The following is an 18,973-nucleotide window of genomic DNA, read 5'->3' as shown; positions in this document are numbered from 1 at the left end:
GTTTGAATTTCAGCTTTGCTTGCTTGTTTTAGTCTATTAATCAAGCTTTGAAATTAAACCATGTAGTTCTCAGATGTTAGAACAATCCATAAGTAGCCATTGCCTTATTCTTAATTGACCTACAGACACCTTTAGTCTCCTTTTCCTCTTAGATTGGGACCAGTGTATTGTATTTACTTTTTATATATAAAGAGATAGTTCCAGGAGAGGCTCCAAAACTATAGAGAAACCCTATCTTGAAAAAAAACATTTTATATATATATTTAGTTTAAGAACATATATATATAGTTTTTCTTGCCTCAGCTTGGTTCCTATTGAAAATACGATTTTTTTTGTATTATTTTAAGGTTTTTATTATTTTCTTTATGTGTATAAGTGTTTTGTCTCCATGTATGTCTGTACCTGGTGCCCGGAGAAGCCAGAAGAGAGTGTTAGATCCCCTAAAATTGGAGTTGCAGATGGTTGTGAGCTATTTGGTTGCTGGTAATTGATCTCAGGCTCTCTGCAAGAGCAGCAAGTACTCTTAACCATAGAGCCATCTCTCCAGCCCCAGTTTTTTGTTATTAACATGTGGTTTTAAAAACAATACTTACTCTGGGAGTATTTGGTATACTTCCTAGTAAGGAAAGATCACATATTTACTGTCACTTTGTTTTAAAGTCTGTATTCCAAAATAAGTTTATTAATGGTCTTTGAACATTGGAATACTTATCTCTCTTGCTGTGTTAAGAGTACTACCTTGTTGGTTGAAATTTAATTTTTACATTTTTTTTTCATTCAGTAGAGCTGTTCAGGAGACAACCTTTGATTTGGGAGGAGATATTCACAGTGGGACAGCATTGCCAGCAAGCAGGGTAGGTGATTATGGATTCGTGACCTGATCTTCTTGAGGGTTGGATGTTATAGGACACCCAAGAACAGAAGCTCCTTTGTAAAGACTTGACTTCACAATAGCTTCTCTGCTGGTCTGCTCACTCAGTGGTACATAAATGAAAGGTAGCTAGCTGTCCCCTTTTCCTGATGTCAGAATACAGTGCCTTCTCTTTCCAGTGGGGTAAGTGTGGTGCCTATGCTGCTGCTGTGTGTAACTAACCTCTTGGGCCAGATCATGCTGAGGATAATGTGCCCTTGCTCCTTTCTTTACTACCCTTGATACGATACTGAATCTCCATTGGTTACTCACTTCTGTAAGTCACTCTTCATTCCTGCATATACAAGTCATTTCTCTCTTCCTCTTGGTGATCTATTCCTGGATTAAAGTCACTGTAAAACTTGGTGAGCTGAAACAGCAGCCTTTTCATTTATTGATAATTGTACGAACTGGTTTGAGTTTACTAGGGCAGCTGGTTTACTGGTCTTGCTACTGCATTTTTTCTGACTTTTATTGGTTGAAGCAAGTCAGAGCCAGATTTAAGGGGAAGAGGTCTTCTTGAGATGTGGTATATTGGAGACCATGGTTCAACTAAGCCGGGAACATTGTCATACATATCAAAATATGACATAGGTTCTACTAATTCAGTTTGCTGATTTCCTCCAGTCTCTGTCCCCATTGTGCTACTACACAGTTCTTTGCATAATTTCTTAAGAATCGTCTGAGGTGACTGTTCATATATTCTAAGGTTTGTTGCTTATACCAGGCTCCTGCCCTCTACTGTGTTTTCTGTGTTCTTGTTAAAATAGTGTCTACTTATAACCACTCTTTGATACGTACTCTTCTGCTTCCAGGGTTGCCTGGGTCATGGCTTGGTGGCTCTTTCTCTGTTATACTTAGCTTCTGATAGTTAGAGCGCTAAGCTGTCAGATCCAGGGCCCTGCTTCTTCTATGTATCATGTTCCCTTGGTGACCTTGCCATGTTGCCTAAGATTACACCATTTGATGGTCACTATCCCCTAAGTGTGCCCTTGACCCTGGTCTCCCCAAACTGAAATCTTCAGAGATTGGTTGGCTTTCTATTACATATCTGATAGGTATTTCAAATTTAACATAGCTTATTAAGCATATCTTTTGTTTTTTCTTAAACTTATTTCTCATTTTTTTCATTTTAGTAAGTTATATCACCAACCATGGCTTTGCCCAGCTGAAGTCTGTCTCAAGTTGCCTTTGCTTTCTTTCCTTTGCACAACTCCTGTATGAGGGCTGTCATATCCTGTTTCTCTGGCTGTGATGCATCCACATGCCTCTGTGTAACTTACTTATTAGTGCTCAGTACTCACGTAAAGGACAGTGCAGTTTTGTGAGCAGCAGTTCCTCTCAGTATTACTGGCCAGTCCTTGCTGGCTGTCATTTTGACGCTCTTGAATTTTAGAGACATGCATTTGGTTCTGTTGGAGCCCTGCTGTCAGTCTGGTACCTTTCCAACCCACACAGCCTTCACCCTGTCTTCACAACTCCTGATACTATGATTTCTTTCCTTCCATGGGTATTACGAGAAGTATCTTCCCCTCCCCCTTCATACTCTGTTCTTATGTGTGCCCTCTTCTCTCATCTGAGTCTCTTATTCTTTATTTTTACATGGTCCTTTCTTGTCTTAGCCCATCCTCCTGATGAGGTCATTCTTGAGCAGCGTCCAGTCATACTACTACATGTAAGACTTTTGTGTAACTATTTTTACTACCTGGTATCTTTGCTTGCTAACTGATTATGTGACCTGTGAACTCTGGACACAGGGATCCTGTTTCATGAATTATTATTGTACCTCTAATGCTTTGATTAGTGCCATTCAGCAACAGAACCTTGGCACACACAAGTGAATAAATACTTGAGAGGCCAAGCATACCTTCTCTTGTAAGAATGTATATTCAATATAGAGGGAAAATGAAAGTCCATTGCCCAGAGTATATAGGTGACTCTTGCTAACATTGGCGGACCCTTTCCAGAGTACTTAGGTCATAGGGAGGCAGGTGTGCCTGTGTCTTTGTGTTCACTTACGTGTTTCAACTGAACTATTAGACTTTTGTCTGTCTGCATACCTTTCTGTACTGTTAATTGTGAGCGTTTTTTTCTTAAGTCACTTAAAAATAATTGTTTAGTATACAAGCATATAAACATATCCTAATTTATTTTTCCATTGCCATTACTGGTCATTTTTAAGGTTTTTTATGTTTTGTTTTAAAGCCTAAAAATAGTGCCATCTGCTGGCCAGTTTTATTTTTGTGACTGTAACTTGGGGAAGTAAAATGACTTTTCTTTCAGAATCATTTTGTCTTTGTATTTTGTTGCTAAAGTCTATTCCTTGCTATTTGAAAAAAAAAGGCCATTTTTCATGTTCTTGCATTCACTGCTGTGAGCCTTTTTTTTTTGTTTTTTGTTTTTTGAGACAGGGTTTCTCTGTGGTTTTGGAGCCTGTCCTGGAACTAGCTCTTGTAGACCAGGCTGGTCTCGAACTCACAGAGATCCGCCTGCCTCTGCCTCCCGAGTGCTGGGATTAAAGGTGCTGTGAGCCTTTGGCTCAGTGTCCTACGTGTTTCTGAACTATCTGTTCTGTGTCCTCATCTTACCTGCATAGCAGCGCCACATCTGATTTCTGCCTGCAGCGCCAAGTGTGAAGCTTGCCTGGCTGGTGTGTGAGGTATTCTAAAACACTGTGGCTTCCTTTGGAACAGAGCACGACTAGACTGGACAGTGACAGGATGTCCTCTGCCTCCAGCACTGCTGAGCGAGGGATGGTGAAACCAGTGATCCGATTGGACCAGGAGCAGGATTATCGCCGAAGAGAAAGCAGGTAACTCACTGTGACTGTGTGAGAGAAGTGAGCAGGCACCCTAGGAGGCTGTGGGGTAAAGATTGCCGAATTTATAGATTTAGCCAGCAGCTTTAGAAAGTTTGCTAGGCTTTTATGAGTATTTTTATATTACTAAATTGAAGAATAATAAAATGAATGTTTAGTAATTGCATTTCTTCCTTTCCACAAAGTAGCCTTGCTGATACAGGTACATTGAATTTCACTTTCTCTTTTAAATTGGCTGCTCTATAGCATATAGAGAAAGGAGTTTTCATAACATTTTAGTATGTGATCATTTTTATAAAGAAAATTATTGTATCTATCTCTAGAAGAAATTAAAAATATATAAAGACAAAAATAATTTTGAAGAGACATTTCTGTGTCCCAGACTCTCATGTGGTCTGTCTCCCTGCTGAGGCAAAGAGTGAGTTACTTTCCTTTACATTGTTGCCTCATTTCTCATAGCATGGAACTTCTCTGCTTTCTGGTTTTTTTTTTTATGTTTTTAAATATGTTACCTTCTTCATAAATCAGGGTTCTCTTAAGTATGTAGCAGACTGTGTCCCATGTGCTCACTGTTACATGACACCATAGGACTTAGAGCCATAGAAGCCACAGATGGGGAGAAGGAAACACGGTATGAACTCTGTATGTTGTTGGCAGGGAGCCGAGACTACTATTGACCTGATACAGGGTCTTGTTAGAGATCCAGAACAGATGGTTAGCAGAAGCAGACTTCCCTACAGTTAGAGTCAGTGGTCAGTTCAGTCGTAGGCCATGAAAAGTCTTGTTACTTTGCCATCCTCCAGCAGTGGGCACTGTGTATCACAGGATTATTAATAAATTCAGTCCAATAATGAAATATGTAGTTATCAGCAAATATAATACTTTTCTTCTAGGGTTTTTGTCCATTCATGTAAGATTTTTTTTTGGAGGGGCAGTGTGATTATTAGCTGTCATAAAAGATAGTTCTCTGTGTGTTCACACTTGTTTTAGGTGGTATAGAGTAATAGATTATTGTGTGCCATGGTGAAGGGTTGGATTAGTGTTGGTTCTCTTCTTGATTGCTTGTCCTGGTGTTATAGTCCTCGGTGGCCTTGGATCTCAGTGTGTGCCAGACATATCTGGAACTGATAGAGATCCTTCTGTCTCTACCTCCAAGGGTTGGGATTCAAGGTGTGCTACCACATTTGGCATGAGTTGGTATTATAATGACCACAGTCATGTGGCTATATGTGATGGAGAAGTGTGACTATTCACTTAGGTGGGAAGAGGAGAGACAAACCTTGTAAGTAAGTAAATATGTTCTGTTATAACAAAATAGCCATGTGAAGGCTAATTAAAATTATTTCTAATAAAAACATTTTGATAATTTCATGCAAGGTAAGGCTAGTACCAAAAGTTTTATTATTTACTCTAGGGATGCTGTTTGTTGATATTAAGATAGGATGGAAACAGAAAAGCTTTCTTCTAATTCCTAATTCACTTTTCACATTGATAATGCTGAAATTAGTAGTGCTTAACTGGCATAGTGTAAAGTCTTAGTCATTTTAACAAATAGGTTTAAAATTAGAATTTTAGGCAAGTACAAACATCCTTTTGAGTGATGGGAGTGACTTTTTTTTAAATAATCACCAACATTTTTTTCCTTTTCCAGTTAATATAAACCCTTTAATAAATTTATTAAAACAATGAAATGAATAACTTACATAGTTTATGCAAACTAATTCTTTTAAAAATTTGAAACTGCTTGCAAGGCAAGGTGGTTATACATTGTTAATTGTGGAGGCAAGCGGGTCTATGTGAGTTTATGAGTTTGAGGCCAGCCTGATCTACATAGTGGATTCCATGCTGGCCAGGGCTTTATGGTGAGACCATGTCTAAAAAAAACAAAACAAAAAAAGTATACTTTTAGTATAAGATCTGTATTGAAATAATCATGCTTTTAAATGATTATTTTCCCAAATTCTTAAGGTAAACTCAAATGGTTAAATTACAGACTAGACTAAACATTGAATAATATAATTTAATGGAAAGAATTTTAAAATGATAATAGTTTGTGTTAACTTACATTGTGTTCTGTTTTTCTTTAGAGTATGTGCGTGCGTGCACATATATATGTGTGTTATAAGGGTGCTGGGATTCAAACTTGATTCTCAGCATTTTTTTTTTTTAACCATTAAGCAATTTCTCCAGTCCCTTGGTATTCTTTTATTTTTGTTCATCTTTCCATGCTGTGAGAGAATGCAGAGAAGGGAGCTATTTCCAGTGGAAGAGAATATTTCAGTTAGCTAGTCTGCAAATACTAGAAACCTGTATCTTCTCGCTGTTACCTGAGCTGGGTGGCTTAGATCCTTGTCTTCAACATGCAGTGCTCATTAATAATCCAGACGCGTGGCCCTTACCTGCCTTCTGTCCAGTCGTCTGAATGTGTGACTGGGGGAACCGAAGAGGCTCTCTAGCTGCTGCCTATGGGGTAGCACTTCAGAACTTCACATGGAAACAAGTGGTTGACCTTACTTTAAGGCAATTTAAGTGATGTCAGTTTTTCTTTTAGAACCCAGGATGCGGTTGGGCCTGAGCTGATCCTGCCTGCCAGCATTGAATTCAGGGAAAGCTGTGAGTCCTTTTAGATCCTGCTACTAGTGAATGAGTTCTTGTTCCACTTTTCTCCAGATGACATTCAGACTTTCTGTTCATTTTTCTTCTTTTCTAAAATCTTTTTACAGCGGAAGATTCTTTTTTGTCCGCCATTATAAACTATACCAATAGCTCTACAGTTCACTTTAAGTTGTCGCCGACGTATGTGCTGTACATGGCATGCCGGTATGTATTGTCCAGCCAGCACAGGCCCGACATCAGCCCTGCAGAACGCACACATAAGGCCATCGCTGTTGTCAACAAGATGGTGAGCATGATGGAAGGGGTCATCCAGGTGAGTGTCCGCCCAGCAAGCCTGCTGGGAAATGGTAGCCATCTTTTTAGTTTCTGTGATATTTCTAAAGTTCTGATTGCAAGTTTGCCTCTATAGCCTAGGAGTCTTTTTAATAAAATAAAATAAAATGCATAGCTTTTAAAGTCAAAAGTAAATAAAAACTTCTTAAAACTTTTCTGGAAATTTTAGAATAAATGAAGATAAATTATATGTTGCAGCACAATCATCTTAAAATTAGTCTCTGAGAAAGTGCTGAGGTGATGGTCAGTTTTCTTTGAGTTTTCTCTAAATTACTGAAGTGAATCCACACAGTGTATGTGTGCAGCTCTTACCTTGAGAATGTCTCCAGTGCTAAGAGGGTAGCTGTCCTCCCTTCCACAGGCCATGGTGTCTGTTTCAGGCACTTGCTTCCCTCTCACGAGCTTGCTGTAGTGTTGGGAGTGTGTAGTTGTGACCTCTAGATGTAGGGCTGCCGGGTTTGAGGGTGAACTTCACTTGGGACGGACTTCTTTCACAGCCCTGCTACTCACAATCCATAGTGGATAAAATTGGCACAGCTGTTTTTTTTATATTCAGGTGGTTTGAGGATTTAATTGTAAATGTTATTATAAGTAAGTTTATAGACTTTAAACTTTTTCAAACTTAACCAGTGCCTTTACTCAGCTAAGAAAATAATAATGCAATGTTAAATACTTTGGTTAAATGGTTCGATAATTTAAAAAAAAAAAAAATCCTGGCAGTGTAATTTGTGGGAAACTGAGATGGTCTTTTAATACTCTCAGAGTTGTTTTTATTAAAAAGCCAACAGTTTTCCACAAATGTTTCTTTCACGTATGAGTGGCTAGCAACAGTAGGAGTTTGATGGACTTGTCCAAGCTAAAGAATAGATAAAAAGGAAGTCACTTTATCTGGATATTTTGTTATTCTGGTATCATCACTTTATATATAAACAAACAAATGTCCTTTTAAGTTATCATTCATAGTCATTGTCTGTCTCTTGCCATGTGTGGACTGTGGTACTTCAACCACCAAACCTCCTTTTGAGACCTTGTCCTTGCTGTTGTCTGCTAGTGAGGACTTTGCTGTCTAGGAAAGGCTTTCCAACATCAGAATAGGTTCATTGAAAAACACTCTGTTGGTGGAAACATTACGACAGCAAATAATTTCAAGAAGTAATTTAAATTCTATTTTTAAAATTTATTCCCTTTAGTATAGCTGTAATATGAATTCTTTGTGTACTTTTAAGATTTTCTGCTTTTATTTTGATTGTTTTTCTTGGTATTTTCATTCTCATTCTCATAATTAATTCAGGGGAATGGACTCCTTTACCTTTAAGTAGTAAGTCCACAGTATCATTTTAAAAAAGTGTTTGGAAGTCCTTCCTTTGCATGTCTTCCAAATAAATCAGTATGTTCATTTGTGTTTTATTATGACATCATCTTTATAATCTATAAAACTCAGTTGTACGAATGATAAGAACATGAAACCAACCCTTTATGTCAAATAATTTGGGAATAACTAAGTGTCGTACCTCATGTCGTACCTTCATGTTAGTGTTTTAATTTTTTTAAACTATCATGATTGTTTACAAGTTTCTTTCTCTCGTTCTGCTTGATTTCCCCTCGTCTGTTTTTCTCCAGGAAGTAGACCAGGTTGATCAGGTAGGAAATGCTGCTGGGAGCTGATCCTAGCTGTGTTGGCTTAGCTGAGTTTCTCATGCTGCTTCCATTACAAATATGATCCTACAAAACCTGGACTGAGCAGTTCATAACCCTCATTCAGCAACTGAAACATGCAGTACTAAAATCCTTTTTGACTGTGCAACTTTATCAGCATTTCATAATTTCTGCTTAATGCACTTCAGTGTGGATATGAAATGACAAAAGTTCTGTTTCTTCTCTATTATTTATCCTTGGTTCCTATTCTTTGGATCTCATCTAAGGTTGCCTGGCCTGCAAATGTGGTCGGGAGAGGACGTGATAGATCAGTACTTGATACTGAGTTGCATGGTGTCCAAGCCAGTGACTACAAGTATCAGGGTGGCTGTGGGTAACCATGGATACATGTGTGTATGATACACAGATTACCAGATAATGCATAATCTTCAATTTGATTTGGTAATACATGATATCTCCATTCTTGACTGATTCTGCAAATTACATCTAATTAGACCAGTATGTCTGTGTCCATGCATCCCGAGATGCTGCAGTGGTCATTTACTTCCATTGCTCTGCATGACCTAAATTTCTTTGCAAGTATCTGGTATCTGTGGTAAATACCTGGCGAAGATGGGAAGGTACTGGTCTATCTTCAGCTTTTCAGGAACATTCCTATTTATTTCTAATTTTTCTAATGTCTGACATTGTTAATGGAAATGTTTTCTGTCCACAGAAACAAAAGAACATTGCCGGGGCACTTGCTTTCTGGATGGCAAATGCATCTGAACTTCTCAACTTCATCAAGCAGGACCGAGACCTTAGTCGGATCACACTAGATGCCCAGGATGTTTTGGCACACTTGGTTCAGATGGCATTTAAGTAAGAAACAGTTAACTTATATGCTTCCTGTTCTGTTTTCAAAACTAATACTAAAGATTTTCATTTAACTAATTGAAAATGCTTACCAAGAAGCTTGGGAAAATGTGCTGACTTGGAGCACTGCACTCTGACTCCATCCTAGTGTCTGACTTGGAGCACTGCACTCTGACTCCATCCTAGTGTCCCAGAGTGCAGTTTTTGTTATTTTTAGTAGAAAATATTCTTAGAGAATAAAGATTGTCTCAATAAAAGGTCTTAACACTATCTGTGCAAACTTGCTAAGGTTATTAAAATTATGTATTTTCAGGTACTTGGTTCACTGTCTTCAGTCAGAGCTTAATAACTACATGCCAGCCTTTCTGGATGATCCTGAGGAGAACAGTCTGCAAAGACCAAAAATAGGTTAGGGCCTGTGTGCCTTCCTCCACCATTTAACTTAACTTGGTATCTTTTGTTTTGTTTTGTTTAGTTTTTAAGATTTTTAAAAAAATATTTAAGTATATGTGTTTTTCGCTTGATTATTTGTACCATATAAGAGCTACAGAGTCCAGAGAGGGTGCCAGGTTTCTTGGACTGAATTACAGGCTGTTGTGAGCCATCCTGTGGATGCTGGGAATCGAGGGAATTGACTGAGCCACCTCTCCAGTTTCTAGTTTTCTTTATTTTTTTGATGCCCTTTGTCTGGTTATAGGCCCAGCAAACTTCTGTGCCATTCTGCTAAGGACTATGTTTTAATTTTTAAATTTTTTTATGTATATGAGTTTTGGCCTCATGTATGTTTGTGTCTAGTCCCCACAGAGGCCAGACGAGGTCGTGGGATTCCCTGGAACTAGAGGTACAGATGGCTGGGAACTGAACCTGGCTCTTCTGCAAGTGCAGCTAGTACTCTTAACTTCTGAGCCACCTCTTCAGCCCTTAAATTTACCTTAATGTTGAATATATTGTCATATATTGAAAATATGTATAAGGGTGTGGTTTTTTTTAAAGATTTATTTATGTTATATGTTTGTATGAGTGTATGCTATGGATGCCAGTACCCAAGGAGGCCAGAAGAGGGCATTAGAGCCCTAGAGAACCTGCAACTGGGAAAGGAACTTGGGTCTCCCAGAAGATCAGCAAGTGTTCCTAACCCTGTAGCCATCTTTCCAGCCCCAGGGTGGTTTCTTCAATGTCTTATAGGATTTGGAAGTCTTTGTAATAACTTCTAAGTTAATTTATGAATAATTTTTGCTATGTTGGTAATACTTAAAAAGTCTTCTAGGTGAATTTATATTTGAATGTGGTTAGTTAGTAACTGTATGTATTTAAGACTACATCCCTGCTTTTTGTTTGAATTTGACACTTATCAGTTAATTGCTTCAACTACCTATGTCTAAAGTTGGTATGACTCAGAAGGTCTGCAATGACATCTGGTCTCTGGACTTTTCTTCCATATCCTGAACAGATGACGTGCTGCATACACTCACCGGAGCCATGTCCTTGCTGAGGCGCTGCAGGGTCAATGCTGCCTTGACCATCCAGCTATTCTCCCAGCTCTTCCATTTTATCAATATGTGGCTGTTCAACAGATTGGTGACTGACCCAGATTCAGGCCTGTGTTCTCACTACTGGGGAGCAATTATCCGCCAGCAGCTAGGGCATATTGAAGCCTGGGCAGAGAAGCAGGGACTAGAGCTGGCAGCTGATTGTCACTTGAGCAGGATTGTGCAGGTGTGTACACGGTTGTACTCCATTCTCTGTGCTTCTCCCTCTTCCCTGTTAATGTATTTGTGGTGGATTTCAGATTTTATAATGGACAAGAACTTGGGTTCAGTAAAGCCTCAGTCTTTGTCTTGTCACGTATAGTCAGGCAGTGATGTGGCAAAATCTTGGCTGCTGTAACAAAGCAGCTAAAACTAAATGTCTTAGCAGGTGTTTATTACCTCCCACTTCTGGAAACTAGAGCTCGGAACCACGGTGCTAGCCGTGTGAGTACCTTTTGAGGGACTGTTACAGATCTGTTCTACCACCCTCTGTTGGCTTGCCCAGCGTAGGCATTTGTTGGACATTTTTGTCATAGTCTTTATGTGGCATTCTTGGGTACATGTCTGTCCAAGTGTCCGGTTTGTACAAGGGCACCAGTAGCACGGCCCTCCTTTTGTAACCAATGGTATATAAACAAGGTCCCTTTTCTGTAATACTCAGGCCTCCAACATCACAATTTCAAGGGTCATTATTCACCCTATAACAAGGTGTATAAACAGTAGGATAGCAATTTCATTGAAGTGTTTTTGTTGAGATTGGCAAGATATACTTTAGAAAGCCTTATACGGAAGTATAGATGGTAATTAGTTAGCAAGTCATATTCTGCTATCTTAACAGCTCTCAGAGAAAGCTTTAGATTCCAAAGTCTAGGAACTGCTTTTTATAACTAAGGGAAATAAGTATGTGCAACCTCAAAACATACAACATTTAGAATCTTTTCTAATATATTAGCTTTTGTTTTTTATGCCTTCATCTCCTCTGAAGGTATTCATTGTCCTGAGAAACTAGTTAGCTCTCAACTTTTTTTTTTTTAATTTATTTATTATGTATACAATGTTCTGTCTGTGTGTATGTCTGCAGGCCAGGAGAGGGCGCCAGACCTCATTACAGATGGTTGTGAGCCACCATGTGGTTGCTGGGAATTGAACTCAGGACCTTTGGAAGAGGAGGCAATGCTCTTAACTGCTGAGCCATCTCTCCAGCCCCTAGCTCTCAACTTTTATCAGAATTTGTATTAGCAAGATTCTCTTATTCCTATAATTGATCATCTGGGTTACTGTATAAATATTCAGACTTTCAAAGAGACCTTTATAAGTGCATTGTAAGCATTATACTTGGATCAAATTATGTTAAACATAAAGTAAATCCAAGAGGCTATTTTAAAGAACCTTCAAAAGTATGCTTGTAGTTTAATATGTGTTGCTAAATGTTAATGCCTCTTTATAAACATTCTGCATTTCAAAACCAAATTAACAAGTTATTAGCTTAACAACTGTTAGAAAAGGGTTTTCTGTTTGGTGTTACTGGGAATTTGAACTCAGGACCTCACATACGATGCTGAGTGTGAGCTCTTTCACTAACCTACTCTCTCAACCTTACTGAAAAAATATTTTTAGTATCATACTTTATAATATTTATTCTTTTAAATAGGCTACTACTTTGCTTACCATGGATAAGTATGTGCCTGATGACATTCCAAATATAAACAGCACATGCTTTAAGTTAAATTCTCTGCAACTTCAAGCCTTATTACAAAATTACCACTGTGCACCTGATGAGCCTGTTATCCCTACGGTAAGTGACTATTACCATGATACCATGTAGTGTGGGCATGTCTGCACAGGAAGGTTAGGATGAAGGGGGAAGAAAAGGAAAGCTTTCTCAGTGATGTGTCAGTAGTGAGCTTGCCTAAAATTATCATAGGAGATCATTTTACTCTGAAGTCTTAGCTGTTCAATGCAAAAAATATAGATTATATAAGCATTTTAAGAAAGAAATTATTTAATTTGGGACATTGCTTCTTAGGAAATTTTTGGGAGGACTAGAGGAAAGGAAATTTAAAGTACTGTGCTTAAGTTCTGGAGAGCCAGATCTGCTCTTAAAGCTTTAAGGATTCTTTTCATATACCGTATGTACATTCCTGCCATCAGCAACAGCATAAGTCTTCACTACCATAGCAGTCTTCCAGATTTCATACATCAGTGTATGTATGATTAATAACAACCAGTCTCACCCAGAAGAGAGCCTGGGATTTTATGTATACTGGTCTCATGCTGTAATAAGGACTTTAGGATAAGAAACCCATCCATAATATCTATCCTTATTGATTGTACCACAGTGCTACCCTCTTAAGTTAATACCTAGGAGAAATAGTTGAAAGAAAAGATTTGGCCTTAGGGTTTCAGAGTTTCAGTCCATGATCAACATGTTCCCTGATTATGGACTATAGTAAGATAGAGGACATGATTGCAGAGAAGATGCTATGAACAGGAGCTGCTTACTCCCTGCAGCCAGGAAACAGAAAACTCGTGGAGCTCTGTCCTTTGGTTATAACATGGTGTTGCCATCTTAAAATTAGAGGAGCTGATAACCCACACTAGACCCTTAAGACACAGGATTGAGCCCACTAACATCGTGTAGTGGAATAGGGGGAGGACTCACAGGATTCCTTGTCCACCTGAAGACTATATGAACAGGTAACAATTTCTGATGGTTGGGAAACTCCTCTTTGGTGGTATACCTACCTATAAGTTGCCCATGCTGATTTTAATGGGTAACCCCGTTTAAATATTTACCATGCCAGGCTTGGGTAGAATCATTTTTTTGACCTGTTCTTTCTTTGTATATACAGGGTAAGTATATATGGACTCTTCAGTTTAAAAAAAAAATTGAAATACAGGAAGAGGTCCATTAAAGATCAACCCTCACACCCACCCCACCCCCAATAACCTTTTTCCAGTTAGACCTAATTTTTCCTGGTTCCACCACTTCATGATAGCCCATTCAAATTTTGAATTTGCCAACTATTAATCCATTGAAAAAGACAAGAGTCCTTTTGACCTAATCATTTCTCCAAAGCCTCACTTCTTTCATATGGGTAGCAAGCCGCCAATCCATAAACCTTTAGGTGTGCTTCAGATCCAAGCTATACCATCTACATTTGAGCCAGCTGTGTCTAGATTATGCTAGTTGATGGACAAGTGAAGTTCAGTATTGAGTTGTAACAATAAAAGGCAGGTACAAAATAGCCAGCATATGAAAATAACCCAGTTAGCAATACAGTGCAGAAAACCATGTTACAGTGATGTGAGGAATGTTTCTACAGTGAAGAAGGAATTGTGGTTGCCTCCACAATGTACATGAATATTATGATGCAGTTGTTGCAAAAGAAACTGTATGTGTGTGCAAAATATATGCAGTGGCTTCCAGCTAGTTAATTTCAAGAACAGACAAAACCCTGTGACATTATAAGCCTGGGTAGTTGTTCCCTATATGGAAAAGGAAAATGGTGGTAGAGCCCAGGGCTGCTTTGCTCCTGATACTGAAGTTGTGGGGGAAATGAGCTGGGATCTTCATTTTAATAGATCATACAATTAAGACATTTGAGCTTCACGTGTTTGTTTTCTTTCTCACTATTCTCCACCCCCAGATGTGTGTGTGTGTATGTGTGTTTCAGTAGTGTATTTGGTAATATAAATTATCCATAGACCCCCCAATTCTGCAGCTCTTCTATTAATAGACTTCTAATCATAGATATTTTTTGTTTGTTGTTGTTTTTTAATAGTTATTTCATAAAGTTTTCTGTATGAATTTCATGTTCTATAAAAATAATTGTCTAACTTAATATGTGCAAATAAATCAACTTCTTTGGACAAGAGAAGAACATCTTTTGCTTCTTTTGGGGGGGGGGTTGTTGTTTTGTTTTGTTTTGAGATGGTTTCTCTGTGTAGTGTAGCCCTGGCTGTCCTGTCCTGGAACTCATTTTGTAGACCAGGCTGGCTTTGAACTCAGAGACTTGGCCTGCCTCTGCCTCCTGAGTGCTGGAATTAAAGTTGTGCGCCACCACTGCCCAGCAAGAATATCTTGTGGTAAAACAGTGTTTTAAAGCCATATGTAGTTGCGAGTTAATCAGCCTCTTGTTCTGTCTTTAAGTATTGTGTGTTGGGTGTGTGACTACCTTGTGAAGCCAACTTTCTGTATCCTGTTGAGTGTGCTCTCCCCGAGGTCATGTCTGTGACACAGCAAAGTGCTTCCCATTGGTCAGAATCTCTTGATGAGTCAGTATCTGTTTTCTGCAGGATCTCATAGAAAGTGTTGTGGCTGTTGCTGAGAACACAGCTGATGAGCTCGCCCGCAGTGATGGCAGAGATGTTCAGTTGGAGGAGGACCCTGACCTACAGCTACCTTTTCTTTTGCCAGAAGATGGATATTCCTGTGATGTCGTCAGAAACATTCCAAATGGTTTACAAGAATTTTTAGACCCTCTTTGCCAGAGAGGTAAATACCACTTGTCATACCTCAGTTGGTGCACGCAGCTGGGTTCGAGGGAGCTTTGCACTGGCTCTCTGAATGACAGGCCTATGGAACTGTGCCTAAGGAAACTGTGTTCCTATGACTCAAGAGAGTTTCACTGAGATGAAAGATCTCACATGCCCAGACACCACCCGTGTGGGTGTGTTGTATTCTTTGATTGAGCACCTGCTCTATTCCCACACGGTGCCATAACAAGGTACCTTTGATTATACCTTTCTCCTGGCAGCACAGGCTCCCAGGGTTCTGAGAGATCCTAGCTCACTGCCCGCCATCCAAACTGTCATGGGCTAGTCACACTTTCTTCTTTTCCATTCCTTCCTCACATAGTGGGCTAAGAGGTGTGACAGTGGACAGGTTGCCTGTTGAGGGAGGCTCTGAGTGCCCAGTGTCCTCTCACAGCTTCTGGGGCTACCACCTCAGACAGACATGTAGCTGTCTCCAGCTTTTGCCTGACTGCCTCTGTGACATTTAATATACAGTTTTGCTGGTATATGACAATTATAAAAAACTTTTTCTTTTAAGTGGGCTTTGAGGGAATACAAATTTTAATCTACTCTGCTACATTTTTTATGATGTAGAGAATAACAGATGAGTAGGAACGTAGACCCAAAGATTAGGGGTTCAACTAAATGACAAATAGTAAGACTAGTGAAGGGACTCTGTGGCCATAGATAAATGTAGTGTGTGATTTTTTTTTTTTTTTTAATTTCAGTGACTGTTTCACCACAAAAAATAGTTTTAGGTCTTCAGAAGTATAGTGATGAAAAAAATCATTACATTGAAAGACTACCTCTTTGCATGAACTCTGTGTTGTTGGCACAGCAGTTTGTGCTTTAGTTCTCCTAGCATGTCTGCTGTGCTCAGACACAAAGTCCAAGGTTGGGGAAGCAGAGTGAGGTCATTTAGGAAAACTGTGATATTTGAAGGAGAGTGAACGTGTTTAGTCCTGAAAAACACTTATTCATGGTACAGGTAGACCTATATCCAGATAGGGAAATTGAGCCCGGGTACAATAGTGTGAACATTCTAGGCATGCATCTTTAACAGAAACTTAAGCCTGCATTGGGAACACAGTAAAGAGGCTTGATTGCTCGCTGAAGATCTACTTAAAGGTGTGTTTCTATGTGCGCATCTCAGCAGAGCAGGTAAATAGCTACTTTATCCCCAGGAGTGAGTCTTATCTATTACTTCTGTTGATAGGCTGTCGAGCTGCTCATGAGAGAGACATGTGTCTAGAGATGCTTCCAGAGGCTTTTCCATCAAGACTGTGTACAGAGCCAGGGACTAGGGTGCTAGTTTGTTGTAAAGGGGTGTGAGCATTATGCCTTTCGCGTGAAGCTGTGTCTGAGGGTTGTATCTTATCTTGCAGGGCATGTTTAAGTCTTCTCTTCCCAGTGGTGGTATGAATATTGTCTTCATAGTGCTGAGTTACTGTAGCTTCGGTTTGGCTGGGCTTCCTCAGTCCTGTCCATACTCACCTAGGCATGCTTCATGCTGACACTCAGAAATGTGTTAATTAATGTTTTGTAAATAAGTAAGCTAGAAGATTAATCTGCTCCGACTTTGCACTGGACATAATTTATAATGTGCCGGTTTTGTCTTGTGCACCATGGGTATTTGCCAACATGGAAACTGTGAGGTCTTAACTTGATGAAGAGTTTCCTTCATATCTTCCCCTAGGCTCTCTTGGATAAGTGATCTGAGGCCAGTTGGTATTTCATTCTGGTTTTGGCAACCATGTATTATTTCATACATGTTGGATGTTTATAGTTCATTCAACCTAGCACACAGATGCCTTTAAAGGTGTAAAGTGGGCTGAGTATTTGACATCAGTGTTTCTTGATTCTTTACACTCTACTCTTGGTAAACTGATTTAAAGAACTACTGTGCACTCTCAGTACCCCACTCCACTCTCCACTCCCCCCCATGCTGTGCAGTTCTGTGAAAGACTGTAAACCAGCCCAGCCCATTCCGGGGTATGATGAGTGCCTCAGGCTGTGACAAACCCACTTCCATGAGCATTGTGGAAACTGGACATTTGAAAATCTAAAACATTGTTTACAGTTATTGAAATTTCAGATTTTTAATAGCGTTATAGTTCTCTAAAACATGAGGAAGTAAAACAAATTCTGGTTACATATCAATGAAACCGCTGGATTGAAACATTTTTAAAGTGAAATTACATTATATTTTTTATTTCAGCTAATGCTCTTTATATTTCTCCTTCCTTCTTCCAATAACAGCAATCTAAATTATATTCCTTTGATAAAACACTAAACCAGGGAAGACTCTGGACTGCTAGGCTTCAGACATGCAGCTGTCCACATATGGTGAGACCTTGAGCAACACTGGGTGTTCACGACAAGAAGAATTATGGAAAGCTTATGTGATATTTTGTCAAAAATGACTGAGGACTATAAAATAAAATTTAACTAAATTAAGATGAGATGGCTTTGAATAAAGGTCTTAGTATTTTAAATATGTTCTCTATCCTGAATAAGGATATCAGAAATACTTTGGTGGGAGTATCGGGGATCCAGCTAAGGACCTTGCACATAATAGGCAAAAAAGTGCTCTCCACTCAGCTGTAACAGAAAGCTAAGGCAGGAGGATCATGAGTTTGAGGCTAGTTTAGGCTACAAAGTAAGTTCAAAGCTCCTGCCTCAGAAAACAGCAAAACAGAACCATTCTTTAAGACTTGAAATGCACACGAGCTGAGGAAATGTGTACAGAATGTTGTGAGAAAGGACTCGCCCAACCCAGGGTATGCAAGTTAAGTGGTCTGTAGTGTAAGACATTCAACCCAGCCTGGTGTTACAGGTTGGCAGCCCATGTCTGTGTCATTCTCTGGTTCCTTATGCCTTTCTTCTGCTAAACAAATGTGTATGTCATTGAGGGTTTTCCTTTCGGATGGGATGTATAGTTTTGTAAGACTGTTTTTACAGAGCAGTCCACCAATTTTCATAAAAAGAAAAATGGTTTAAATCAGTAATCTGTCTTGTTTTCCTTGTTGGAAATTGTGTGGGATTAAGTATGTCTTATCTGTCTTATAAATAGTTATTTTCTTTTTAGGATTTTGCAGGTTGATTCCTCATACACGTTCACCAGGTACTTGGACGATATATTTTGAAGGTGCAGATTATGAAAGTCACCTTATGCGTGAGAACACAGAACTGGCAAGTATTTGAGGTTGGGATGGAGTAAAATATGAAATGTTCATAATGACTTAGGAGATATGATATAATTTATTCTTTGCGTACATAGAATGTTATGATGGAAAATTATAAAATGATTTTCCAATACCAATTTGATTCAAACATTTTAAAACTTTGATTTGTAAAAACACATGCATTTACTTCCTGAGCCAGGTCTGTACAGTTTTGTGTTGTAAGATAAATGGTTCTGTAGCAATAAAGAATATTTATGATAACACTTATGGCAGCCTACATACATATTTTTGGAACATATTAGTATAATAACTTTGAACAGTTTTATTACAAAATATTTTTCAGTGGAAAAAATATTTCATTCTTTTCTACTGATTTCTACTTGTCTTAAATGTGTATCAGATAATTCATAATTTTGAAATAATAAGAAATTTTTTTAATCTTAAGGAAAATTACATTTTGCTTCAAATACAGTTTCAAAATGAATATTTTATATAGTATATATGTTTATATAAAACTTTAGATTTAAACATGTATCAGAGCCATCTCCTAAAA

General features: G+C 38.7%; 1 protein-coding gene across 11 annotated transcripts in view; it reads left to right on the top strand.

Moving 5' to 3' along the window:
* Afdn (afadin, adherens junction formation factor) overlaps positions 1-18,973 on the top strand; it is a 135,476-nt gene that overhangs the window by 77,325 nt on the left and 39,178 nt on the right. For 5 of the 11 annotated variants that reach the window (XM_057761355.1, XM_057761350.1, XM_057761348.1 and 2 more), the window contains 10 exons: positions 785-854; positions 3,604-3,722; positions 6,280-6,341; positions 6,452-6,657; positions 9,049-9,194; positions 9,502-9,596; positions 10,639-10,904; positions 12,369-12,512; positions 15,017-15,215; positions 18,324-18,427. In XM_057761355.1, the coding sequence (XP_057617338.1) occupies positions 785-854; positions 3,604-3,722; positions 6,280-6,341; positions 6,452-6,657; positions 9,049-9,194; positions 9,502-9,596; positions 10,639-10,904; positions 12,369-12,512; positions 15,017-15,215; positions 18,324-18,427 (1,411 nt within the window). Of the gene's footprint in view, positions 1-781; positions 855-3,603; positions 3,723-6,279; positions 6,342-6,451; positions 6,658-8,297; positions 8,319-9,048; positions 9,195-9,501; positions 9,597-10,638; positions 10,905-12,368; positions 12,513-15,016; positions 15,216-18,323; positions 18,428-18,973 lie in introns of all 11 variants that reach the window. The other 6 variants (XM_057761352.1, XM_057761347.1, XM_057761351.1 and 3 more) reach the window with 2 other exon arrangements.

The sequence above is a fragment of the Chionomys nivalis genome, chromosome 2 (assembly GCF_950005125.1).
Source record: "Chionomys nivalis chromosome 2, mChiNiv1.1, whole genome shotgun sequence".
Lineage (NCBI taxonomy): Eukaryota > Metazoa > Chordata > Mammalia > Rodentia > Cricetidae > Chionomys > Chionomys nivalis.
The sequence above is the reverse complement of the archived record's forward strand: the minus strand, read 5'-3'. Positions and strand labels throughout refer to the sequence as shown.